At 44.3% G+C, this 27,605-nt stretch overlaps 1 protein-coding gene across 3 annotated transcripts; it reads left to right on the top strand.

Moving 5' to 3' along the window:
* The first annotated feature begins 379 nt into the window (after positions 1 to 379).
* On the top strand, positions 380 to 27,519 carry VCP (valosin containing protein). Of its 3 annotated transcripts, XM_054398339.1 has the most exons (17): positions 380 to 402; positions 5,666 to 5,777; positions 6,143 to 6,315; positions 7,739 to 7,881; positions 8,853 to 8,983; positions 10,632 to 10,763; positions 11,153 to 11,255; positions 19,776 to 19,909; positions 20,154 to 20,289; positions 21,245 to 21,357; positions 22,012 to 22,176; positions 22,288 to 22,410; positions 23,516 to 23,728; positions 24,957 to 25,265; positions 26,078 to 26,233; positions 26,564 to 26,718; positions 27,055 to 27,519. In XM_054398339.1, exons 1-17 carry the CDS (start codon positions 386 to 388, stop codon positions 27,158 to 27,160), a joined length of 2,421 nt encoding a protein of 806 aa, XP_054254314.1. In that variant the 5' UTR covers positions 380 to 385; the 3' UTR covers positions 27,161 to 27,519. The 3 variants fall into 3 exon arrangements, with proteins under 3 accessions (XP_054254314.1, XP_054254315.1, XP_054254316.1); XM_054398340.1 differs by lacking the exons at positions 20,154 to 20,289; positions 21,245 to 21,357; XM_054398341.1 differs by lacking the exons at positions 380 to 402; positions 5,666 to 5,777; positions 6,143 to 6,315; positions 7,739 to 7,881 and adding an exon at positions 8,068 to 8,100.
* The last annotated feature ends 86 nt before the right edge of the window (positions 27,520 to 27,605 follow it).

Raw genomic sequence — 27,605 nt, 5'->3', positions numbered from 1 at the left:
GCGGGCGCCGCACTGCGATTGGGTTTCGTTTGTCTCGTGACGATTGGGAGTGAAAAGGAGAAGGGCGGGGCGTAGGCGCGAGAGTGCCTGTTGGTTACCTGTCCTTGTCCCCTTCCAATTTCAACCCTTCCATTGGCTGAGACTCTGGCAGATCGGAATTTTCAATTGGTCGTCGCAGGGTGTTGCTAGGCAGGCGAGGCGGCGCGGGGCGGAGCTTCTCCGTCCGATGAGTCGGCTCTGAGGTTCAGTCAGCGCAAAGCGCCCAGACTCGCTGCCTTCGCTCGCTCGACTGCCCGAGACTCACCGCTCCCTGCTACCTCCGCCCGCTCGCCCTGAGGAGCCGCCGCCGCCCGCCTCCCCTTGCCCCTCCCCCCCCAGCTGCGCCATGGCCTCGGGATCCGAGTAAGTGCGGGCCGCTCGCTGTCAGGCCTCGGCCTAGGCCTGACCGCCGCGGTGGCCTGGCCCGGCTCGACGCAGACTGCCTCGTCGGAGTGCAGCGTGGCCCGGGCCTGATCGGCCCAGCGATCCCGCCGTGTCATGCAGGCCCTGAGGAGGCGGAAGCGGTGCTGGGTGGGAATGATGGGCCGCTCGTCGCCGCCACCTCCCCCTTGCCTCTCGACCGGGCCTCTCCGGGAAGTGTCGAGTCATGGCGGGGGGGGGAAGGGGGGGGGGAAGGAGGGGGCGAGGCCTGACCGGGCAGGACTTCCCGTTAGGCCCGAGCCACGGGGCCGCTTGCCTGCGAACTCCGGCGCGGCCAGGGCCTAGGCTAGGCCTCAGGAAGAGAGGGCTTTGTCTTCCAGGCCACAGAGCGGCTGGCGGAGCAGCGAGGAAGTGGAAGAGGCATGTCCCGGCCTCCTCCTCGCAGCAGCCCTGGGGCCGGGGCTAGTGAGTGACTTGGCAGGAGCAGAAGCAGACATGTTGTGCCATGCTGGCCTCTGGGGCAGCTGAGGCAATCGGCTGTATTTTTGCCTGCAGTGTCTTGCCTTAGTCAGTTTTCAGTTCCAAGTTGAGGATCTTTTGTGCTCCTCAAAAATTAATTAATTGAGTAACAGTGGCTTCTAAGTTCCCAGCACATGTGCATAAGCCACTTTATTGCCTCTTGAGAGGAGTGAAAATGGAAACTAAAGATAATTTCCCAAACCCAAGAATACTTTTAAGTGACTTCTTTCTCTTAGTGGAGGCAGTTTTGGTCCCTTTAGTATCTGCTACTTAAGTTATGCTTTTGTTTTGCAACTACTGAAATTTAGACCCACTCAGTCCTACTGTTGCAGCAAAGTGTCAGCAAATACACTTCTCACAGGCATATTTTGCAGCTAAGTGAGATGAACAGTGTCTTTAAAAGGAAGTTTCAACTTTAGCATAGTTTCTTTCAGCATACCTGAATTATGAAAAGTTACTTTGCAAGTGGAAACAAGTTACTTTTCAGTTGCCATTTTTGGGTCAGTGCTACTGGCAGCCATCTTGCTGAATTGAGCTTTAGCATAATGAGTAGTGTTGCAAGAGATAAGAGAGAATGGTTTTTGAAGAGATGCTCATTTTCATGTGCCTATGTGTTTGCAGCAGTGTTTGAGAACTTGCCCTTTCAAGCATGAGCATGAACTCGTTGCTTGGTTGTCACATGCTTTTCCTGTAAGTGATTGCAGTCATCAGGTAGCTCACTCCTTTGCTTTAATAGATAAAATTTTTTATGGATTTTTTTTTTTTTTATTACTTGCATGGGGAAAGCAGTTTAGTCTGTAATGTGAATGTTTGGGGTGGTAAGAAACCACTGGCAGGCTTTGCCTCAGAAGCTAGTTCATGAGGATAATAAAAGGCTCGCCACCATGTAGAAGGCATGGCTGTTTTCACTTTCATTACTGCAGCTGGAATCATTTCAGGTCTTTCTGGCCTGTATTTTTAGCACAGGCTCGCAGGAACAACTTATTTCCGTAGTTTAGGTGGGGCTTTGGAGGTTATTAGTTGTTTTCAGAAGAATCTGTAATGCGTAATCACTTTATATTCTCTCTTTTCATATCATCCACTATAACGCATAGCCTCCAGCCATTATTCCTATGCTGAAGGAGAGTTCTCACACGCATGAAAATGATGGAAGTGATAGAAGTTGTAAAAAGTATTGCTTGTGCTCCTTCACTGTGTCAGATGAGGCTGTTGGACTGCTTTACTGAAAATCAGAGAGAATGGAGAACTCATTATTGTTGGTCTTCAGGGCTAGTACCTATTTGCTTCAGTTTTATCGATGTCTTGAGCTTATGGAAGTGTGGCCGTAAGCTGTGCTGAGAATTATATCTTCGGCTTTGGCCTCTGTTTAGGGCCAGGCTTGATGCAGGCTTTGAATTTCCTAATTTCAAAACAGCTCTTAAGCTATGTCTTGTGTTTTGTGACTCTGTAGAGTCAGTGAAATGAAAGAGTGAGAGGGAAAGTTTGTTAGGGAGCTGACAAAAGGGATGAGCAGACGAGGTGATCTAGAGGGTTTGCACTGGGCACTCTCTGACAGGGAAACTCACTGAGAATCTTTAAAAATTACTTAGGCTAGCTGCCTGTACTTGCCCTTTGCCAGTTTGCTAGCATGCATAGGAACATTGACACATGAGAGCCCTAACCCATGCCTCAGGCTTTCCTGCGTAGTGTTCTCACCACATGCTCAGTAATACTATACTCGACACTGGTTAGGCCATACCTTGAGTACTGTGTCTGGTTCTGGGCCCTCAGTTTAAGAAAGATGTTGAGTGTCCAGAGAAGGGCAACAAAGCTGGTGAGAGGTCTGGAGCACAAGCCATATAAGTTGTGGCTGAGGGAGCTGGGGTTGTTTAGCCTAGAGAAGAGGAGGCTCAGGGGAGACCTTATTGCTGTCTACAACTACTTGAAAGGACACTGTAGCCAGGTGGGGGTTGGTCTCTTCTCCCAGGCAACCTTTGACAGAACAAGAGGACACAGTCTCAAGCTGCGCCAGGGGAGGTTTAGGCTGCATGTTACGAAGTTCTTCACAGAAAGAGTGATTGGCCATTGGAATGGGCTGCCCAGGGAGGTGGTGGAGTCACCATCCCTGAAAGCGTTTAAAATAAGACTGGATGAGAAGCTTAGTGCCATGGTTTAGTTGATTAGATGGTGTTGGGTGATAGGTTGGACTTGATGATCTCAAAGGTCTTTCCAGCCTGGTTAATTCTGTGATTCTGTAATGCACAGGTGTTGGGGATTGTCTAAGCATGATGGAGGTGTACAGATGTATTTTGTTTCATTATTTGAGTTACAGCATGGGGAACTCCTAGGAGAGATGTAATGAGGGCAGATGGTGATGGTAACAATATTTTAAACTGCCACTGGAGGATGGGTAATGCTTGTCTCTCGAAGTCCTGACCCTTGTCTGTAGAAGTAATATCACTCTACTGTGTGTAGCTGGCATTTAATTTTGTAACATCTTTGTGTCATTCTCTACAGAACTGTCAGGTACAATAACTGAAGCTGACCCCACACATTTATATGCCTGTATGCTTTTTCTTGGAGACCTTACTCCATTTTTAATGCCTCCAAGCTTTTTGATTGCTGTAAGTGCAGTCAAGTACTGCCAACATTGATTCAGCCCTCATTTCTTTCTTAAGAAAGTGCAGACTCAGTTCCTCAGTACTAAAACCTTTTTCTCATATTCAGCAGAACCAAGTGGAGCTCTTACTACATTCTTCATCACTGCTGTGTGTTGAGTCATGTCTTGACTTTCTTCTCAGATTTGTATAGCTTTTGGTTTTCTGGACAGTTTTGGTCCAAAAGCTTCCAATTGCTGTCGAGTTCATTTTCCATCTATTTTCATCCTGTATCTGAGGCTGTTTTTTCAGACGGCACAGCGGTCTCTGCATCCTGAGGGACAGCCTCTCACTTTCAGTGACAGTTTATGTAGCCAAAGTCTGGCAGTGGTTTTCGCCTTCGGATCCCTGTCTCCTATGTGGAGGGCTATGAATTATATTGAAACTTTGAACAGCTAAACAGAGTTTTGTTTCTGATGTGCTTTAGCTCAAGTTTTAAAATCTACCTGTGAAAGTAATTTTCATTGGCTATGAGCTAATGCTGAGCCAAGGTCCTCACGGGTAGATTGTTGGTGTTTCGCACTGTTATAAACTTAAGATGCTGTCTGACTTTACAGTGTGTTGGATGTTTTCCTTCTGCTTTCTGTTTTCTTTGAAATCCCAGATGCTTTAGGACTCTACCAAAACCACAATTAAGGCTGAAGATGGAATTCATGAGCTCCTTCTAGGATGTGTCTAGCAGCCTTTCTTTTGTGTCTTTCAATCTGAGATAGTATATTCCCAGAAAGGAATGAATGCCAGTGTCTTACCTCTTGCAGTTTTTGGTGAAGAAAGTGAAAAGGCATCTTTCCAGGTTCTGGCAGTCTAGGAAAGATACATTTTACAATTTCTCCTTTGTTCATTTAAAATAATGTTATCTATCATTTGCGATTTCCCTATGCTATCAGGGCTTACTTGAAGCTTGAAAACAAGCTGGCTGCCCTCACAGACTTGCTTAATATTGTTTCCCCTTTCACATGTCAAATAAAAGAGTCAATACTGCATAGCTTGTCTTGAAAAATCTGTCTTGATAGGTGAGAGGTCCTGGGTTGACATCACACTGCAGTTATGTCACCTCTCTCAGACTTTTAAAAACACAGCATGACAACTGATGCACTGCTTCTGTGATCTGCCTTTGTGCAGAGCTGCTTGCTCTGCTATTTCGAGTCAAGGTTTGATTTCTTCTGATTATTTTGTCCTAAAAGAGCAAAAACCAGAACCAAACTGTACAGCAAACACAGCTGTCCACCAAGCTTCCTGCTTTTGCTTAGTGCTTACCGCTTGCATAGGACAAAGGAAGACTTTTTCTTTGTCAAAATTGAAACAAAGTGCAGTTTTCTGTTCCAGCCTTAGACGCTGACACATCTGGAATATTCAGAGAACGCAGTCAGATGCCCACCAAGGAAAGTTAAACCAGTCAACCATTGTTGTGACTAGCTGATGTACAACTTCCACGAACTCCTTGCGAATTGCTTGCTTCAAATTCACATTTCTTTCATAGAGTGAACTGTCTGCTGTATTAGATTTTGAAAGAAAACACTTAATCTGCATTTCTCCCATTTTCTTGCAGTTGTTTTGTTCCATTTTGTCAGGATAAATTACCCATTCTATTTCTTGTGATGTGGTGGTCTAGGGCTACAGTGGGTGTTGGCTTGCTAGGTTTAACTGATAGGCCTCATCAGGCTGAACTTCTACAGCTCTTCCTGTCAGGGGAGCTACAGCATTGCCCGTTAATTCCCCTATTCATCTGGGATTTGACACCAAATAGACTTGAACTTTCATTTTGGTGGCATTGGTTACATGCAGTTTCTTTTAGACAAAAAATCTTACAGTCAGCAACATCTCACTGACCACTTCTTTTCATAGTTAGCTTCATAGCTATTTCTATTTGAGGCTAGTAAAGTAGTTCTGTGCACTGACAGAAAACATTGTGCTTTGAACTCCTGCAGCTGGTGCCTAGGAAGAATGTTCTCCTTTGTTTTACAAAGAATTGTAGTTTCTAAAAGACAAGACAACAAAGAAACTTGTGGGGAAATAGAGGTGAAAATAAGGGAATGACAGGAAGGTGGGGAGCAGTATCACTGAAACTCATAACTTGTTTTTTTAACCAGTTCTAAAGCGGATGACTTATCAACTGCTATTCTGAAGCAGAAGAACAGGCCCAATCGGTTAATTGTTGATGAAGCCATCAATGAAGACAACAGTGTTGTGTCACTGTCCCAGGTGCGTTACCTATAAAAGCAAAACATTTAACCCTGTAATTTGCAAGGTGTTGCTGGGTATTAACTTGGAATGTAGCTTTGCAACATGAATCTGTGTCAGAAGCTGCAGCTGTGAGGAGTGAGAGAGGGTTGTTTTGTTTCCTAACACGTCCATGTTGAAATGTGGTTTGATTCAGTTTGTAGGGCGCAGTTGAGCTTGTCCCCATAGTCTACCTTCAGGATTAGCTCAGCGTAGTGGGAGTCTGTTCGAGTGAATTCAGTGTATTGCTTCTGAGGTGTCATTCTCTGAAGTGAAGTAACTCTCCTTCAAATTCTTGAGTTCTTGTTTTTGTCAAAAGCTTCTTCTTATGATGTAACCGTTTACAGGCAAAAATGGATGAATTGCAGCTCTTCAGAGGAGACACTGTCCTGCTAAAAGGAAAGAAGAGGAGAGAAGCAGTCTGCATTGTTCTGTCAGATGATACCTGCTCAGATGAGAAGATTCGCATGAATAGGGTTGTTCGCAACAACCTGAGAGTGCGCCTGGGTGACGTGATCAGGTGAGAAAACTCATTCACTAACTATTGCTTGGCTTGGGTTGCCTCAATTTGCATGATGGCTCTGAATTGATTCAGTCAGTAGCAGAGCCACATCTTCAGTGGAGATCACAGAAATGCTTTCAAGATTAGGAATCTCAGTTTATTTTTGCTTGTCTTTCTGGCTGTATGCATATTTGGATTAAAAAAATATGCTAAAGATTCTTGAAGTCTATTCAGGACCTTAATGAGAAATAATATATTTGCAAAGTGTATTGCATACAAACTTTGTAGAGGAGAGGAATGCTCCACCCATCCTACCACTAGAAAATGCAAGTTTTAAACACCACTGTAGGTGGAACACAAGAGTACTTTGAGACAGATTATGAGTTTAAAATAAAGGTGAATACTTCCTTTAACCTGGTTAGGGTTACTGTTGGAATAATTTCTAGTGTAATAGTTCAGCCTGTGATTTTTCCCTTCTCTGCCAGGCTGTGTATGTAGTGGTTCTCAGCCTTCTAGATATTTTGCTGATTGTCTTAGCTTTTGGGGTCAGAGAATTTTCAGCCTCCTGCCCTCAACATTTTTCTTGTAGGTTTTATCATCTTACTTTCTGTGGGCTGGTATCTGCCAAAGAAATGATTCCTGCTTGTTGTCTGTCTTTTCCCTTACCGTTCTGCTGTGTTCTCTCTGTAAAGTACATGATAAAAATCTAAAAGTCTTAAGCAAAGTCACACATGAAAAGTTCTGTGCTCTGCAGCAGCTCCGTGTAGGCTTTTCTTAGCTGGCAAAGCCAGTTTGAGCTTTCCGCTGCAGTGTGGTACTTCAAGCTGGTGTCCTACAGTGTGAAATAATATCTGTAGTGTTTATTTAAACATGGCCAAGGAGCTTTCAGACTTTAACCTAGAAGGATATTCTCAGTGAAGTGGTGCTGACAGATCCCTGACTTAACAGTGCTTTCGCATGGTTGAGCAAAGACTCTCACAGTACCAAAATCAGATTTGTCAGCAACAGGTCCTCTGGCCTCTTGTAAAGCAGAGTAAAAGGGGCAAAAAGCTTCTCCCAGCTCCCTTTCCTTGCAGCTGTTTGAGCAGTAGCTCATTGTTGAAACATAGGTTATCTTGTGACTTGCATAGGTCTTTAAGCTGTATTAGTAACCTTAAGCTGTCAGTGTACCTTGGGAATGGTGAGAGGGGCTAAAGAAGAGCAGGGGGTTAGGAAGAAAGTATTGAACTCCACAGTGGCCTTTGATAGGGCTGAAGTGAGGGAAGGAAAGTGTGTTGGGAAGCCTAACTCTTGGCAGGCATGATTTTTTGCCTTGTCAGCACTGAAATGTTCTTGTACAGGTGGGAAGTCTCACCAGGGCTTTGGAGGGTCCTTTCTAGCATTTGTACTGGCCTGGGAAGGGGCATCACTGCCTTTGGCTAACTGGAGTTTTCTTTTGCAGCATCCAGCCTTGCCCAGATGTGAAGTACGGCAAACGTATCCATGTGCTGCCAATTGATGACACAGTAGAAGGCATCACAGGAAACCTGTTTGAGGTGTATCTCAAGCCATACTTCCTGGAAGCATACAGACCCATCAGGAAAGGTAATGATGCTTGTTACTGAAGTCCTGGTGACAGCAAATGTGAGGTAGTCCTGAGACCGAATAAAGAGGATTTCTAGTAGCTTGCATACATTTCTGCAAAGCATTAGATTAACATCAGTAGAGTGAGATTTTTTTGCTGGTGTTGATTTCTTTTTTCCCCTTACCTGCAGAAAAAGGGGTCATTGATGCTGCTGGTTGGCGGAACAGTTTGATAATTCTGTGAGTTTATTTGTGCTACATGAGATGAGACAGCATCAGAAAAGGCTCAGTTAGAACACAGGAGAAAATTTTATTAAACTAAGTTGCTGCCACTTGAATGGAATGGTATAGTTGTCTGTATACTAATCAATTGGTTGAGTGTACTAACTGGCACCCTGACTACATTCACTTCTTCAAAGTAATTTAATTAGTAGCTGTGAGAGTGTGTAGAAAACCAAATGCATTCCTGGAATTGTGCTGTTAGCACTTCTGCTGGAACAAATAGATAATACATAATACACTGTAAACACAAGTTGAAGTTACCCAGCCTCTGTAGTTGGTTCAATCAGGAGTCACAGTGCAGTATTACATGTTATTCCACTTCTGGAGACAACCAGTTGCCAACTAGTAACAGCTAGTTATAATAACTTTAAAATGAATTTTTATTAAATTGGGGCATTTTGCCTGTTTTAGAAATGCTAAATTGAAACAGAATGGAAAAAAAATGTGATTCCTTGCCTTTTTGTGTGTAGGCTGAGTATTCTGTTGATTGCTGGGTTTGTTTGCTGTTTGTTACTGAAGGAAATTTGAGAACTTTCTTGGCTGTGCATCTCAGGTACTCAGAGTACATGCAGCTCTGAAGCAATGTTACCAATGCCAGCAGTATCTGCTGTGCAACCAACTTCCTTGTCCTCTGGGGCTGCTGGCAGTACAAGGGTTGTCATTTTGCAGACACTGGCTGCAGCAGGCTACTGAAGTTCAGGGTTTTACAGGTGACATCTTCTTGGTGCGTGGAGGGATGCGTGCTGTGGAGTTCAAAGTGGTGGAGACAGATCCAAGTCCATACTGCATAGTGGCTCCAGACACAGTGATCCATTGTGAAGGAGACTCCATCAAACGAGAGGTGAGCAAAGTCCTGCCATGTGGTTCCCCAAATGAGTCCTCTCTGAAATCTGTTTCTATGATGGTGCTTGAGAGCAACAGTGTTCACAGTTCCTGTTTTGGCATTTTGTAGATTGAGGGTAATGATTCTCTGGTTTCAGGAGATGAGCTGCTGCTGAAAGTAGCCAGAGGAATCTATTTCCACTGCTCTTCCTTATGTCGAGATAGCACCAATGTGTAGGTTTGCTGATGAGATGCCATACTTTGACAGCAGCTGGGTTTGCATCTGCTTCCAGATGTCTCATGTTGGACTTAGATGCATTTTTTAATTCCAAATTTTTCTCTATCTGTAGCAAGGAGAGGTACAATGTTAGCAGTTTAACAATGTTGCTAAATTCCATGCCAAATGAAAAGAAAGCAATTAGTGCCTTTTTTCAGTGAGAAATTTAAAATCTCACAATGGTTGACTGTAAAAGAAAATTTAAAAAAAAAATCCCAGTCCCTTGAGTGTCACAGGGTTGAGACAGCCTGGGTGGATTGTCTGTTGTCTGGGTAGAATCTAACCTTAGTATTGCAGAGTAACAGGAAAATTTCCTACAGAGTGGGAAATCTCAGATAAATGAGCTAAGGAGGTTGTATACTACATAAAGGAAGTGCCTGCAAGTCAGTGTGAGTGCTGGTTTGTATTTAGCTGCCTCCTGAAAAAGTCATCTCTGTGTGACTGTTCTGAGACTCTGAAACCCCATGAGTACAGTTTGGGCTCTGCAGGACACAGCAGAGACAAGGCAGGAGCAAGTTCAACCAAGGCCATCAAAATGATGGGCTAAAGGCCAGAAGCAGTGAGGAGGGGCTGGGAGAGTGGGATAATGCAGCTTGGAGATGGGGAGGCAAAGGCAAATGGCTGATGGAAAAGAGTAGATGACAAAGGCTCTTTGGAGGGCTGTGCTCAGGGTCTGCTCTAGGGGCAGTAGCATAAACTGGGTCAAGGGAAGGTCCCCAGTAGATAAAAGGAAAAGGGTTTATGCCTTCACCCTGAAGCAGGGCCCAGAGCAGGCAGGAATCTCAAGACCTGGAGACCTTCAGTGCTTGTTAGGGCCAGATCCCAAGGTAGTAGTTCCTGTTTGTAAGGCTTGGACTATGCCCCTCTGAGATTCCAGGCTGTGCTATTTTATTGTTTTAGTATGTCCTAATGACACAGATAACTAATGCCACTAGAGGTTTGGACAAAGAGATGAATGGATGCTGTAGAAATATACCAGAAGAGTTGTCTACAGTTGATCTTACTCATGTGTCTGGACCAGCTAGAGATAATCACTTATAGTTAAGGAATAAGTATTTTATGCTGCGTTTCATTGACCATTACTGTGTTTGTTAGCCACCTCGGAGGGTCACAGAGCTTGTTTTGTGCTGGACTCTGTGGGGAAGCTGGCAGCAGAGGCATTCGTGAAGGTGTGCTTCAGTGAGGTCTAGATATGTGCAGGCAATTTCCTTAATATGTCTGCGAAGACAAAGCTAAAAACCAATTGTACAGGAAGACTTGGAAATTAGAATCTCCAGACAGCAAAGAGATGGCCATGAGCAAAAACCTGAATTCTTGTTTTCTCTATATTGGGAGGGGTTGTGAATGACCTTCTTCCCCACATGTGCTTAATATGTCTCTTTCTGGATAGGATGAAGAGGAGTCACTGAATGAAGTGGGCTATGATGACATTGGTGGCTGCCGGAAGCAGCTGGCTCAAATCAAGGAAATGGTGGAACTTCCCCTCCGACACCCTGCGCTCTTCAAGGCTATAGGGGTGAAGGTGAGTCCTTAATGTGCACCACCTAGCAGATGACTCTCGATGTCAGAGGTTTATGAGGCGTAGGTGGAGGGAATAAGTAATTTGTGGTTTGTGGGGTTTTTTTAAATGCTGGAGTTAGGAAAGTATTTCCTTACGTGTTCTGGACACCAAGTATTGGCAGCCTGTGGGGTGTTGCTTTGAATCAGTGCTGTCGGTTCCTGGCAAGGTTTTTGTTTGTGTGTCATATGAAGTAGTAAAGGTGTTGATAGCAGTGCTGGGATGACAGCTGTTGCAGAAGTTTGCATCACAGTCTTGGACTGGATTTAATCAAATGCTTACAACTTCACTGTGAAGCTACTTAGGCATTCAGAGACTAGCTCATCACCTAAGTCTGTTGCGTTTGTCCTCAGCCTCCACGTGGGATCCTGCTGTATGGTCCTCCTGGCACTGGTAAAACACTGATTGCCCGAGCAGTGGCCAATGAAACTGGAGCTTTCTTCTTCCTGATCAATGGTAAGTTTTGTGGCCCCCAATCTGCTGTCTGCTCTCTCACCCGTCTTACGGCAGTCAGTGGTATTTAATAGGACTCACAGACCCACGCTGTTTCCCTGACATCCTTCCTTGACCTCTTCAGGCATGCCTCTAGAGACACTTGGAAGCCACTTGTGTGGAAGCGTCAGTAGTGGCACTTCTCTTAAGCTTGATTATGTTGCAGCAGAATGTATGTGAGACAGTTTTGCAATGCAGGGACTTCTATTGATGTTGATGAGGGCAAAGCTGGGAATGAAGTGCTGAGACTGTTGTAATAATATGGATGCAGGACACAGGCTTCTGTTGTTCTTACAGAACACACTCTTGTTCTGTTCAGAAAAGGCACTGCTCCACTGTGGATTTCTTTCCGCTCAAGTAAAGCACAAGACCCGTTTTGTTTCATGTAACATCAATTGGAAGGTACTTTGCTGACAGCTACAATGAGTTCTTTGAGACTGACCTACAAGTGACAGAACCTCCTGTTGATAACTCTCACCTGTAGTAGTTGTGTTGGTTACTGATTCAAGTAAATTCTGATTTTTCCTTACTGCTTTTTATGTCCCATTTGACAGTCAGTGCTGGAAGATTTAGGGAGTGCTGCCTTTTCAGATTTCAGTTACATAAACCCATGAAAGTGATAGCAAAGGACTATATAGCACAGCATGGAAATGGCTAGCTGTAAGGATGTGACTTGCTAAAGTCCCTAAATCAATTCCTTCATTTCCCCCTCCCTACTGTATGATAAGAATTCTCTTGAGTGATCGACTAATTAAGCCTTGTAAGCATTGCGATATACAGGGTAAAAAAGCAATAAAAAAGCAAAACAGCAAAAGCATAAATGATTGTTTTAGCAAGGCTACGTAGCCAGCCAGAAAGCCCCCAACTACTAAATATTTTGTCTAACCAATCCCAACTATCTTCTTCCTTAAGTTTAGTGAATCCTTCTTCTAGGGTTTGAATACTATGATGAATAGACACAGAGTGATCAGAAAGATTCATACAACACATACCATCGAAATCCTCACAGCCATGTCCTTGCGCTAAAAGCAAAAAATCTATTGCTGCTCTATTTTGTAGCGTAGCGTGACAAACACTATCACCATCTAATAAGAGGTTAGAAAGTGCACTACTAGTTGCATTATTTTGCTTAGCAAGCCAACAGCCTAATCTATCTAGCGTTGATAAAGCCTTCGCTGCAGCAACCCATGGTGTCAACACAGAAGCTGTAAAACGCTGGCTAAGAGACCAAAAATCAACATTATCATCGCATTCAGGGGTAAATGCATGAGTGCCCCGATTCATTCTGTGATGTAAGCGTTGTTTGTGTGAGAGTCGATGTTGAAAAATGGAAGATGTGTTAGGGGTTAACACAGAAAGCCGTCCAAGGCTACAGTGGGGGGGGCACCTTTGTTGTGGGAGGGAATTGCAGCCCAGGCTCTATGTCCACAAATCAAAAACATGCCTCCTGGCAATTGCAAAGGAATGTTGCTTGATTTAGAAATGTTAGGAGACTTATAATTACACCAGGAGCTTGCACTCCTGAATACAGGATAGTTAGAAGAAACATCCCATGCTTTAGACTGATTTTTCCCTGTATAATTAAAATAAAGGCAGAAATCCATTTTTACTAATCCTAAAAGTTCAAGCTCTTGTGGTTCTAAGTTAGCTCGTGGGAGATGGGGAGTCCAAAAATCCCACTTATCTGTTAGTTTTCTACTAGGCTGTCTGATTACAGAGGAGAGTGTTAGTGGAACTGGCCATTTATCTAAGGGTAATCCTACAAGACAAGTAGAAAAGGGATTATCAGGAGAAGCAGTTGCCAAGCACAAAGTGTCCTGGCCTGTTACATTAGCAAGCGTAACCCACACATTAGTTTTTGGCAAAGGAGGAGGAAAAAGAGTTCCCCACGATTCTATAAACCCTATCCCTAGTACAATAAAAGCTATGAAACGAAACATCATTAAGTTTCTTTAAAAAAAATTCAGTTGCGTCTTTTAGTTGTCTTCAGGCAGCAGCTGCGCAGATCTTCCTCTGTCGTTATCAGCTACTCTTCTCCTGTATCGTCGTCCTGCTGCTGCTGCTGTGTTAGACGCTCTCAAAAAGGTCGGACGTTTTTGGCTGGTATCCAGCGTGGTTCTTTTTCTATTGAAACACAAGCATATCCTCTGCCCCATGTTACTAAAGGATATGGGCCTAAAATCTTATTTGTTTCAGGATCACGAATTAGAACTGGTGCTTTCTCTTGTACTTCCAGAGATGGATTTGTACTAAAATGCCTAAAATTAAAAACATATAAAGCCTTTTGCAGTCTTTCCTCTGGTGTTGTATTTCCCATTCCCCCTCTCTGTTGCAAAAGAAGCTGCTTCAGTGTTTGGTGGGAACGTTCTATTAGTGATTGACCTGTAGGGGAATGAGGGATACCTGTGGTATATTTAATACCCCAAGAGGTAAAAAAGGATTTAATGGCCGCAGAGGTGTAAGCAAGACCGTTGTCTGGTTTTATTTGAGAGGGAATTCCTAGTGTTGCAAAAGCTCTCACAAAGTGTCTGCGAACATCTCGGGATTTTTCTCCTGTGTGACAAGGGCATATAAAGCTCCTGAAAAAGTATCAATAGAAGAGTGAATGTATTTCAAGTTACCAAACTCAGGGAAATGTGTAACGTCTGTTTGCCATAGTTGCAGACTTTCTAGCCCTCTAGGGTTAGCTCCCCCAGAGATACTAGGAAAGGAATGCCTCTGGCAATCAGGACACACAGAGATAATATTTGCAGCTTGTTGTGAAGAGAGGCCAAATTGTCTTTTAAGGCTTCCCGCATTCTGATGGAAAAAGGAGTGGCTGAGTTTTGCTTGGGCAATTCGGTCCAGTAATACATTTACTGGTAAAGTTAGATGATCTGCTTGGCAGTTCCCTTCTGCAATAAAACCCAGTAAAGAAGTATGAGATCTCACATGCATGACGAAATAAGGATGTATCCTGGAATCTAAATGAAAAACCAGCTCCTGCAACAAGGTAAATAATTGTGGATTACTGATTTCTTTTAGTACTGCAGCCTCAGCTCTTTGAACTATACCTGCAACATAAGCTGAGTCAGTGACAAGATTAAGAGGTTCTGACCATTTTTGAAAGGCTTGTACCACTGCATTCAGCTCTACTACTAGGGGGGATCCTGAGACTGTGGCAATATCAGATTGCCATTGTTTGGACTGGTCGTCCCACCATACAATGAGAGATTTGTGAGATTTTCCAGACCCGTCTGTAAAAACAGTGATGGCTTGTAACAGTTGGATGCTTTTCCTAGGCAGGGGAGATAAAGAGAAATCAAGGTTAAATAATTTATGTGAAGGCGGGTGCATAGAGAGCTGGCCTGTGTAGGCTGTTAGGGCTATAGCAAAAATTTCTGATTGCTGATAAAGCCATTGCAAGTATGCATCAGTGACAGGCAAATAGATACATTCAAAGCTCATTCCTGCTAAAGTTAGCAATTTTTGTCTGGCTTTGATTATCAAAGAAGCAAACATTTCATGCTGTGAAAAGATAGTTTTTGTAGATTGGTTCGGCAAAAAGATCCATTCAATGAGAAGCAGCGGATCTGATTTTCGCGTATCCCACTGAAAAATCAAAGCGTGTGGCTGTCGAGCAGGATTTAACAGGATCAGAAAAAAGGGTTACTCTGGAGCCCACCTATGAGCTTGTCTTGAGGCGATAATCATAGCAACCTTTTGCAGAGATCGGAGCGCCTCAGGACCTAAGGAACGAGGGGAGCAGAGGTCAGCAATTGAAATAAGGGACCCAGATCTGCATTAGAAATTCCTAAGAGGGGACGCACCCAGTTTATGGCACCTAATAATTTCTGAACATCATGAAGGGCCTTAACATGTGTTTTGATCTGTAAAGGTTGTGGTACAATTGATTGAGTTCGTATTCGCCATCCTAAACATCTCCAAGGTGGTACGTTTTGAATTTTTTCAGGTGCTACAGTAAAACCTGCTTGCGTTACAGTGCTTATTGCAAGGGCCACGGCTTTCTCCAGGAGCTCGGGGCTTTGTGCTGCCACTAGGATGTCGTCCATATAATGATGTATTAAGACATCAGGGAAGGCGTTTCGAACAGGACTAAGGCTCTTTGCCACATACCATTGACAAATTGTAGGGCTATTTTTCGTTCCTTGTGGAAGCACAACCCAGTGATATCTCTGTAATGGTTGTTGCATATTGACGTTTGGAACTGAAAAAGCAAATTTAGGAGCATCATTTGGATGTAAAGGAATGCTAAAAAAGCAATCTTTTAGATCAATAACAGTCAAATGCCAATCTCGTGGTATCATTGTAGGGGAGGGTAACCCTGGTTGGAGGCTCCCCATATCTTCCATAACGTCATTAATTTTTCTGAGATCATGGAGCAAGCGCCACTTGCCTGTTTGTTTTTTAATGACAAAAATAGGAGAGTCCCATGGACTTGTGGAAGGTACAATATGCCCCTTTTTCAATTGCTCTGTAACTAATTCTTGGAGTGTGTGGAGCTTTTCCAATGGTATGGGCCATTGGTCCACCCATACTGGGGTTTCCTGGGAATCATTAGGAAGCTGTAAAAAATTTAAATTTTAAAATGTAAAAACATACATAGCTTTGTTTAACCAGGCCTCTGAATAGGCCCCTACCATTCCCCCACTTTAGTTTTTGCAAAAGTCACTTCAGTGTACTGCGTGAGGGAATAAGGAATACAGGGAACATGAGCGATACCCCACAATTGCAAGAATGAATTAATTTTACCAGATAGATAGGCTGGGCTGTTTGTCTATTCCGGGGTAACCACTGTTTAACTATAACATTCTGGTGAGTTAACATATAAATCTACATAAACATATTCCCTAATTACATGACATTAAGGCATTGAAACATTCAGTCCCGAATGAAATGTTTCCTCCGGGGACACTCATGCAGTCAGCTTCAGATCGGTGCTTCTGATCTCAGTTAAACAGGCACTGTGGTCAGACTCAGTGGTCAGCTGATTGTCAGCTTCACCGGCACTGCTGTTTGTCCCGTTCTTTGAGTCTGGTGTTATGCCATGCTGGCATCAGGAAGAACCTGTAGATGGGAAAAGGTGAATCTCGTTCCTAGCCCTGAGTTTTCCCTAAGGAAAACCTGTGTACCAAAAAAGGAAAAGAAATTTTTTTTTTTTTTGCAGCTTTTCATATTCTTACAACCTTATCTTAAAACCTTTATAAACACAAAAACTAATAGAACACTCTATAACATTCCTAAAATAATCTTATGTCCTGCTAATATCAAAAAAAGTCCTAAAAACTTAAAAAACTACATAAAACTTAAACCATCAATATAATGTACAAAAAAACCACAAAAAAAGATAATGCACGCTTTTCAAAATGAAAACTTTTTTACCATATAGAGCTCTTTTTAAAATTTTGCCGGCAAACTCAAAAAAAAGACAGGTTCGAACCAGAAAAAAGGAAAAAAGAGAAACCTTAACCTATAAACTCATAAAACCAGTAGCACTTACACGCTATCATGCTTATTGATTAGGAAAAATACTTTAACACAATCACTAAAAACTTATAAGCAAAAGTCATTTTCTTTAACAGTATACCTTATTACAAATACTAAGTTTGTTTTTTGGGTAGTCAATTACCATCATGCTTATTGTAAAGAAACGCAACAATTGCAAACACTAAAATAATAAATTCCCAAATGCCTTAAAATCAGAAATAATGATAAAAACATGTGCTGGTTTGGGGCCAGACAGATCGTCTCTTGCCCTGAAAGGGACAAAAGAATGAGACTCACACAAATGGATTGGAGAGTGATAGAAAGTTTAAATGGAAAAGCGATTGGTGAAGCTACAGAGAACTACAAACTACAAAGCATAGTGACAAAGAGTATCCCAAAGCGTACAGAACCCCTCACAGAATTCCCAAAGGCTTCCCAGTCCTTCCCTTCTTCCCACCTGAAGGTAAGCCCAAACCCCCCAGGGCTCTTTCTTCCCCCATCCCGCTGCTAGGCAAGTCTCAGGCTGGCCAGGTCTGAGACTGCCCCCCCCTCCATTCTCCTCCTGGCATTAGGCCTAGACAGGCCTAAGAGGCCTTGAGGATACTCCCCCGGCATTACCTGATAACAGAGGACATCTCCCAGGGGAGCAGAGAGGGAAGAAAGAGGAAGAGAATGACTTTGCAGATGGCCTTATAGGGTGCAGGATTTATGGGTAGAAATACGTCGTTTCCTGTGTCCACCCGTATTGGGTGAGCACCCAGGACACCAGAGGTGTATCTCATGCAGCAGTGGCAGGGGGCACCCAGCCTAAACTGCCACAAAACAATACATAGATATCAGTTGCATTCATGAAATGGTAAAATACCTTTCTTAACGAAACTTAACACTGTTACTTTAAAATGAGAACACAGGTTTCTGTAGACCTTCAACAGGGAGTGAAACAAGGGAGTGAGATAAGGAGGGAGAAGGAAGGGGGGGGAGAGAAGAGGGGGAGGGAGGCAAACGGCAGTAGAGAAGACACTTTTTTTTTTCTTTTCATTGTTGACACGCTGTTATCTTCAGAAATGTGCAGATTTTCCATCTTTGAAGTGAAGGTTCTGACTGCATGAGCACTGCTTTCAGCTCCAAGGTTGCTTTCTCACTAGTTTCTTGATGAAAAAACTGTGACATTTCTTTAAAGAATCAAGGTCTGTAAACACTATTGCCGCTGCTGATAGACGAGAGCGACTCCACGGGACAAGCCAGAGCCAGTGCGGGGGTCGCCGCTTGGCTCCCTGCTGTGGCTGGCACCGCCGCTCTGAGACTCGTGATGACCCAGCCAGGGGCCATCTCCTCCCGCTGCCCCATACCGCTGTTCGTGCTGTAACCGTGGGGATTTTTTCTTGCACCCACTTCAGCGCTACGCCAAGATCATGGCCAGAAATAACTTTGCCATGCTCTTTAAGGAGTGCATTAATTAGTTCATATATGTCTCTCTCTGGGGACAACTCTTGATTCCCCATTTCAGTTTCCCACAGCTCACCTCACTTCCTGGAGGGATGATATGTTGCCGGCCGGCATCCTGCTTCCTTTCAGCAGCTCACTTAAGTTCTGTGGGACATCACAGCAGGCCACAGTATAGTGGTTATTGCCTCATCACGTCGGGGTCACCATTTTGCTGTGATTGAGAGACAGGACGAGGCCTGATGCAAGCCAATTGTCGATTTATTGTACAAAGCTTTTTCTTTATATAGGTTAACATAACATCAGAAGGCAGCTTGTAATTGGTCATTGGTATGTCCATACTACAGTTTCAAATTCATGATTGGCTACAGAGAGAAAGTACCACACAAACGCATATATTTTTTCCAAGGCTTGAGCAACCATCAAGCAAGAGATAAGGGGGCTCCATAATTGTGTCCCAAGTTTTGCTTTGTTCTTGTTATCAGGTCCCTGCATAACTCCCTTAGGTCACAGTGGCATCTAGGGAGCCGACCTGTCTGTGTTTTCCTTCTAGCTGCACTCTGTTCCCAGGGTTTGCCACCCATCAGGGTTAAAGCATCTCCTTCTATCAGTAAGACAGTGTCTGGGGTTCTGGTCCCTAAATCAATTCCTTCAAACCTCTGTTGCATAATAAAACTAATGTCAAAGTTAATTCTCTGTGTGCTGATCCCAAGTAGTGGGCAGCTGTAGGCAGAGTTGCAGACAGGGCTGGTATAAACTGCAGTTACCTGTAGTGAAATGCTCTTGATGCTGCCCACACCAGTGGCTCTGCAGTGGTGGGATTCAGTCAGCTAGCAGCTTTGTACTCTGGAGAGTCAGGTTTCTTTTTCCTTGGCCTTATAGAAACATAGTCTTGTCTTCATCACTGCTCTGGTCAGAATGATGGAAAACCAGAGTAGAGCTGTAAGCCTGTACTAGTGTTCGTCAGTTGTAGGCGATCTCAGGAGAATGCTGTCTTTCCCTATGGAATGAATGTACTTATACTTCTATTTTTTTTTAGTTTATTTATTCTTTGAGAGGGGTTGGGGGTTTTGGTTTGTTGGGGATTTTTAATTTGTTTGGGATTTGTTTTTTCAAAACTCATTTATCTATTTAGAGACGTAATTGTATACCTGTTTGCACAAGCTAAAGGCAGCTTCAGTATGTTAAAGCTTTTTCCTTCCCTACTCTGATAATTCATCACCATATAATTTGATTGCTTCTTTTGCAAGCTGTGACTGGCATTAACAGTGTGTGGTGGCACATTACAGAGAAGTGTGAAGTAGGGTAAGGAAAGAGCTAAAGACAGCTGATCAACTAGCACTGTATTCTGTTAGAGCAAATTGGAAGCACCAGAATAATGATAGAAAGTAATTCTGCATGCTCTTCTGTTCAGCTGCAAGTTTAGTGAATGCACCTGATAGTTTTTGTATTAAAATATAGATTGTCCCATGTGAATATTGTGCTAAAAAACTCAGCTGCATGTCTTAGGGGTGGCTACCTCTGTTCTACTGCTACAGTGCCACTGTTTTTCAGGTCCTGAGATCATGAGCAAGCTGGCTGGTGAATCAGAGAGCAACCTGAGGAAAGCCTTTGAAGAAGCAGAGAAGAATGCTCCTGCTATCATCTTCATTGATGAACTGGATGCCATTGCTCCTAAAAGAGAGAAGGTAAAGATAGCCTGGAGAATGTGAAGCAGTACATCCTTTTTTTGTAGCAGCTGACACCAATCTGCATTTGACTACAGGGTAAAGCAGTATTAACATCTGATTTCACTTGAATCTGAGAAGAATCAGATAGAGTTCATGACATTATCTTAACAGGTTGTGGCTGCTGTATCTGCTCTGGTGCTGCAACAGCTCCTGTGCTGCATTGTGGAGCTTTGAGTCTAAGCACCGCTTTCTCTCTCCATAGACACATGGAGAGGTGGAACGTCGCATAGTGTCTCAGCTGTTGACTCTTATGGATGGATTGAAACAGAGAGCGCATGTGATTGTTATGGCAGCTACCAACAGACCTAACAGCATTGACCCAGCACTCAGGAGATTTGGTAATCACAATTCCAGTCTCTTGTGTATCACACACTTTGTTACAGGCCATTCTGCAGCGGCCTTGGAAGGATGGAGCAGAAATAAAACATCTTCTTTGTGTTACATAAACTACTGACTCGTCTCCAGCTGCTTGTTTGAAAGTAATTTCTAGGCTTCCAGCCTTTGGTATCACTTTCGGTGCCATATTAGGTTAGAACTTGTAGAAATAAAACAAACAAACAAATACGATACTTTGAAGTGGAAAAGTGTACTAGCCTCTCCTAGATTAAGCTATTTCAGGATATGCTGAAGGAGTAAATGCTTAAGTTCATGTACATGACTTCAGTTGCAGGAGGCTCTAAATTGTCAGCTTTCTTTCTGTTTTTTTTATGAGAAGTATTGTAGCTTCTGAGATACAGGTTTATGAAACTGGGTCTTGTGAATGGATGTCTGATAAATGGCCTGTTGGTAAAGTCTCTTCATAGCAAACCAGTCAAGTGTGCAGGGGAAACCAACTCATTAAATGTGTAGTGAGCCATTTGAATGCACAGCTATGGCTAGATGACAGTGGCAGGGGTACATTTCCTGCCTTTCCATGTATTGGGACAGTTCGTGTTTTTCACTGCTTGGATACCGCTATGAAAGTTGTGGCTCCTGTGATGAGGACTCAAAGGTAGAAATAAATAAAAATGTCTCATGGTATGTTGGCTTGAGGAGGCATATTTCCTGAAGATGAGGCTTGGGAAATGTTACTAAACCAGCAGTCCTCTGTGTTGTGTAGTCCTCAACTCCAGTTAATACAGTAGTCTCACTTTCGTTAAATAGCTACAGCACGGCAGAGAAGCCCAAAGCTCTGGTATTTTCTGAGATTGTATGTGTTGGTAGCTTGTCATCATGCTGTTCAAAGAAAGGCAGCAATCACAGCTCTTCTCATGTGCAGAATCAGCAGCCCAACACATGTTTTGTACTCCCTAGGTCGTTTTGACAGAGAGGTAGATATCGGTATCCCAGATGCCACTGGGCGCCTGGAGATCCTGCAGATCCACACGAAAAACATGAAACTGGCTGATGATGTGGATCTGGAGCAGGTGAGTAGGGTGCTACTAAGAAAGTTTGTCTTTGCAGGAAGATGTTCCCAATGCTCTGGTTTTTAGTAGAAGAGATGTTAAGGCTTGATAGCATAAAATGTGACTGTTCATTCAGGACAGCATGGAGCTGGGTGAGTGTGTGATCTCTGGGCTTCTAAATACCAATGACTGCAACTCCTCAGTCATTGGTTAAGAATGACATGGCTAAGTGAAGCAGATGTTTGAGTCCAATTGGAGAGTGCATCGCCCCTGTCCTGGGTTTGTTTGCTGTGGGATTCTCTTTAAAAGTAAAGCAAGCTTGAAACAGCTCATGTAGACCTACCTGGGTGAGCAGCATGCTGACACTGGACATCACATGTAAACTGGATGGTTCCCGTAACCTCTGTCCTGAATGAAGAACTGCAATCCTCAGGGTTGTAATTCTGTGCACCATCTGAATCCCAGTTTCAACTTTAATCTGAAGTGGGAGGTGGAACAGCAGCGTATTAGCATGTTAGATATGTGGTAGCACTTGTCTTGAATCTGCAGCAAGGCACCGATGCTACTCTCCTCCAGAGCTTTGTTGCATTTCCCTGGTGAGTTACTAAGCATGCATTGCCCTTGCAGAGCACTTGCTTGTGTCCCTGTGAGTCATAGTCAGTGCTCTGCTTTCAGGTGGCAAACGAGACCCATGGGCATGTTGGTGCTGACTTGGCTGCTCTTTGCTCAGAAGCTGCTCTTCAAGCTATCAGAAAGAAGATGGATCTCATAGACCTTGAAGATGAAACTATTGATGCTGAAGTGATGAACTCACTGGCTGTGACCATGGATGACTTCAGGGTAATGCAGGAGTGATCCTCCTTCTTGTGGGTGCAGTGTGTAACTGCTTTATCTGAAGCAAGTGAACATAGAGTGCTAGAATTTGTGTAATACTGTTTCTTCTAACAATAGTGGGCTCTGAGCCAGAGCAACCCTTCTGCTCTTCGGGAAACTGTGGTGGAGGTTCCACAAGTTACCTGGGAAGATATTGGTGGTCTAGAAGATGTGAAGAGAGAACTCCAGGAGCTTGTACAGGTAAGGGTTTCCAACAGATATTTGCCTGGTCAGCTTGAAAAGTAATTATATTAATAAAATCCAGGACTTCTTCAGATTCCTGTTCAGGCTGCGATCAGAGTAAATGTAGAGGTTTTTATGGAATTTGCATGTGATGGTGCTAACAGAGCCATGCTGTTCTGTCTTAGTGAACCTGGAGAGGAAGGAAGGTGCTGAAAAGCAGCACCAGGCTTTCCTTAGCTGAGTCTGCAGTGCCGTCTTGAGCAGGTATTGCACTGCATGCAGAAACAGCAGTAGTTCTGATTCTCTTGAGCGGAGACCTGCAGTGGGACCACTGCTGAGAATCCTCCTACATGATGGTTTTATATGCCAGAAAGTGGATGAAGATTCTTACAGGGAGAGCTGCTAAAGGATTTACCATTAGCATTAGCATAGGGACAGGTGAGAAGTAATCGTGAAGCCTTCTACAACGGGGAAGACTTAGATTTAAAGTCATGAATGGTCTTTTTCACATGAATGTGAAAATACCTGGTGGCTGTGTTGGGATGGCTTGGATTTGATAAATTTCTGTTCAATTGGCATGGTAGAGAGACCTTGTCTTGTGAATAACAGAATCCAATTTTCAGTCTAATTTTCTGATGTTAAAATCATCACCTATTTCTGACCTTGTTGCTGAGGATAAAAACTCACATCAGACACCTTGTCTGTCTCTGGAGAGCAGAGCAAGTAGGTTAGATAATGAGTTGTTCCCCTTTGCTTCTGGTTTGCAGGGCAGAGTGAAGTTGGGGTTAAGTATGCTGGAAAACTACTCAGTTCTTGGAGGTAAATAGGTTGTTTAAGGTAGCTTTCCAGTTTAGCCATGGTGCTCTTTGAACCATTTAAGAACTCCTGCACTGAGCAGGCAGGATCTAGTGTTTAACACACCAGAAATCTCAAGTAGCATTGGTGGTAAGAGGAGAAACAAAACTGACCAAGAAAGGGATGTCCCTGCTCGTGGTCAAAAGGTAGGACTAGATTATCTTTGAAGGTCCCTTCCCATGCAAACCTTTGAGTGATTCTGAGGTACTGACCTACTGTTCTGGCTTACCATGAGAGGTTTTTGTTTGTTTATTTTGTTCTCTTTTAGTATCCTGTGGAGCACCCAGACAAGTTTCTCAAATTTGGTATGACTCCATCAAAAGGGGTTCTGTTCTATGGGCCACCTGGCTGTGGTAAGACACTGCTGGCCAAAGCCATCGCCAATGAGTGCCAGGCAAACTTCATTTCCATCAAGGGGCCGGAGTTGCTCACCATGTGGTTTGGCGAGTCTGAAGCCAATGTGCGCGAGATCTTTGACAAGGCAAGTGTTACTTTCACTACTGCTACGTCTGTGCTCAGGTACCCTCAGAAGTCTGTCTCCACTGTATCTGTCTTACAAGCCTGGTTGTTGTATGTGTCTCTTGTCTTTCCCTCACTTGCACTGAGAGCAGGGACTGCTCTTCTGGTGTCAAGGGATTAACCTCTTCAGCAGCATAGCTATTCAAACTGTTTGCTCTGGCTGCAATTTGCATCTGATGTTACAGCACGGTAAGTTCTCCAGTGCCTTAGCAGTGAGACTAGAGCTAGGATGGCATACTTATCTTCCACATCCCTGAAAACTTAACCTTGACACTTCATTAGCTGTCACCATTTATGGATTTCCAGAATAGCCTGTGGGTTCTTGTCCTGCAGTATCCATGACTCCTACTGCCCAGCTGTTCCATACATAGTGTCACCTTGTGTCACAGAAAGTGCGTGCGTGTGTTATACTGGGGATCCTTGCCCTTGTGGTCACAAAAGGTGCTGATAGAACAGCTGAAATCTCTTTTCACCCCTTCTCTGTGAGAGAAAGAGAGAAAGGTGAGGTTGGGAGTGAACATCAGAGGCCATCTAGTCCACCTGTTTACCCAGGGCAGGGAGATAACATGGGAATTCAGGCAGGTTGCTCACTGCCTCTGTTCTGAACACGTGCTCAGGGTGATCTCTCTGTGCCTTTATGGTAGTGTTTCAGCTCTTTTGTTTTTTTAAATTTCCTGTTTAATTGGTTGTTTTTTTCAGTGGCTCTTTGTGCCTGTAGTCCTGCATTCTTTCAGTGCACAATTTGAAGAATGATCTGTCTGCCTTCTCCCTATGACTACCTGTTAAGCAGCTGAAGATAGTGGCTGGATTTCCTCCTTCCATTGGATATGTCTTGCCTACTGATGCTCAAGTGCTAAATAACCAGTTGAAATCCACAACTCTTGCAGGGAGAGGCCTAGTCTTGGCAAATTGGCTCCATCATTCCCTTGAGCTGTTGGAGTTACCTGTCTACTGCCTGGTTTGCAATGCTCCTAGCTTTGGGGATATTTGTCTCATTCAGGAAAATGTAATTGGGTGTCTGTGTAGCAGGAGATTTTCTGGAGCAGCTCCTCCAAACCCTTCTTGCAGCATCTGTGCTCTGGTGGTGGTACTCTGAGCTGCTTTAATGGTAGGGTAGGCACAGTAGGAAATGCATGTACTGTTAACCAGGTGATACTAACATGGACCAGTTGTTCCCTTTGCTTCTTTAGGCCCGTCAAGCAGCCCCTTGTGTGCTCTTCTTTGATGAGCTGGACTCCATCGCAAAGGCTCGAGGTGGGAATATTGGCGATGGTGGTGGTGCTGCAGACCGTGTCATCAACCAGATCCTAACAGAGATGGATGGCATGTCCACCAAGAAGAACGTTTTCATCATTGGTGCCACCAACAGGCCAGACATCATTGACCCAGCCATCTTGCGCCCTGGCCGCCTGGATCAGCTCATCTACATCCCACTGCCTGACGAGAAGTCCCGGGTTGCTATTCTTAAGGCCAACCTGAGGAAATCGCCAGTTGCCAAGGTAGAGTGTGTGCTCTGACTGCATACAGATTGGGTCTGCTGTGTGTGCTCCTCACAAGCTGGGGACAGAGCAGAACGTTGGTGGCTGCTCTGCATGGTGGAGAGCTGGGAAACATTCAATCCATGAAGGACTGAGTGGGAGGCTTGATGCCTGAGGCTAGGTGTCGATGAAGTTAGGTGTTGGTGGTCAAGCACAGCAGGTCTTTGTCACATAGTGTGGTCCTGCCCACGGTGTGGGAACGGGAAAGCCTGTTACAACAAATGTTGAACATGTGGGTGGGAAATGGAAATTGAAGAGGAACCATTGCAGTTAATCATTGCTGAACTCTGTCCTAGGCAACAGTTGTGCCCCTCTGTTGTTTTGTTTGGGGAGGTGGCAGTAATGCAACCAGTAGTGAGAGCTCAAGGTTTTTTGTGCTAGGCTTGGTTTTAGATTGTAGGAAGGAGCGCTTTAGAGGAGGTTGCAGTGTTAACCCCTCAACTGAAAAGGAGGAGGGAGTCATTACTTGACTTCATCTGTCTGTGCCCCATCTCCATTTCCAGTCTGACAATGTATTGTTTGTCTACTAATGTTCACAGCTGTGCAAACCATATCCTAAATCCACAAGTGCAGAGAAACTTAGAGATGCTTTGTGGACTTTGGTTGGGGTTTAGGGAGCATGGCCTGTCTTCATGTGTAGTTAACTTTTTTCCAAACCTAAGAACCTGAACAGGTTTTTGCTGTAATTAAGGTAGGAGCTTAATAACACCACCATCACCTGAGGATGTAAGGTGTTAAGGAGAGGCCTCTCCTGCTATTGTTTTTTCCACTAGGACGTTGACCTGGATTTCCTAGCTAAGATGACCAATGGCTTTTCGGGGGCTGACCTGACAGAGATTTGCCAGCGTGCCTGTAAATTGGCCATCCGTGAGTCCATTGAGAGTGAGATCAGGCGAGAACGGGAGAGGCAGACCAACCCTTCTGCCATGGTGAGTGGAGCACTCTCAGCTTTCTCTGCTTACATCTCTGGCATGTGGTATGCTTCTCTCTGTCCTCCTCAAATGGGTATGAGTTGACTGTCACACTGTGTGTGGAGCTGGAGCACTTTGTCCTCATCTTGTGACAGGTTGAGGTTTCTTCTGGGTCTCGTGCTCAGCATTGCTCAGAAGGCCCCTGCTGCAGCTCTGACTCACAGTCTGCTGCAGCGTCCCTCCAGCCCCTGCTCTAGCAGGCATTGGAACATCCTACACTGAAGGGAAGCTGTGGGCAGCTTTCACGGCTCGAGCTTGTGGCTCACCTGGGCTCTCCGTCCACTGCAGGAGGTGGAGGAGGATGACCCAGTTCCTGAGATCCGCAGGGATCACTTTGAGGAGGCCATGCGCTTTGCTCGCCGCTCCGTCAGTGACAATGACATCAGGAAGTACGAGATGTTTGCACAGACTCTTCAGCAAAGCCGTGGCTTTGGCAGCTTCAGGTAACCATGGGGTAGCAGGGCGGACAGCCTCAGAGCACTGAGGCAGCTTTCTGCTGGATTCTGAGTTGCAAACTCCTCAGCACCATGGACAAAAGTGGTGGGTGTGGGCTGTGCTGCTGGTCGGTTGTAGCTACTCAGTCAGTGCTCTCAAAGCCCAACGTTTTCCTTTAACACACCCAACAGCCAGCAGCTGTGTGACCTGCCCTAACGCTTCATTCCATTTCTCCTGCCTGTCCTACTTGGCACCAGCATGTTGTCATAGAGGGGAGGGGATGGTGCTGGTCTGGGAAAAGGTTTTTGAACAGCATCTCTTCTCTTCTGTACCACCAAATGCAGGTTCCCATCAGGTAGCCAGGGTGGCGCTGGTCCCAGCCAAGGCACAGGAGGTGGCAGTGGGGGCAACGTGTACAGTGAAGACAACGATGATGATCTCTACGGTTAACTCACCGTCCTCGGTGGACCAAACTCCAAATCAGGCCATGTTGTAACAGGGAAAAAAAAAAAATCTAATGTTCAGTGGACTCTTGGCTTTTTCATTCCTCAGTCAGAACAGTGTAGCTGCACGTCAGACTTTGTACAGGGAATGTTTTCTGCAAACACAAACCTAGAGCATTTTTCAGTTGGGAGGCTGACAGTGAATTGACAAGGAGGGGAACCAGCTTAATTTCTGAGAAATTTCTGTTCTAGTTTATGTGGCAGAATCAGCAGCTTTAGCAAAGGGTACAACGCTAGCCTGTATTAAAAAAAAACAAACAAAAAAAACATGAAAAAATCCACAAAAAATAATTAAAAAATAATAAAAATCCCACAAAACTCTTGCCAGGCTCTGGCAGTTTCGTTGTGTGATGCTGACACTGTCTGTAAGCTGTTTGTTGGGTGCCGTCTGG

Source organism: Indicator indicator (assembly GCF_027791375.1).
Source record: "Indicator indicator isolate 239-I01 chromosome Z unlocalized genomic scaffold, UM_Iind_1.1 iindZ_random_scaffold_45, whole genome shotgun sequence".
NCBI lineage: Eukaryota > Metazoa > Chordata > Aves > Piciformes > Indicatoridae > Indicator > Indicator indicator.
The sequence above is the reverse complement of the archived record's forward strand: the minus strand, read 5'-3'. Positions and strand labels throughout refer to the sequence as shown.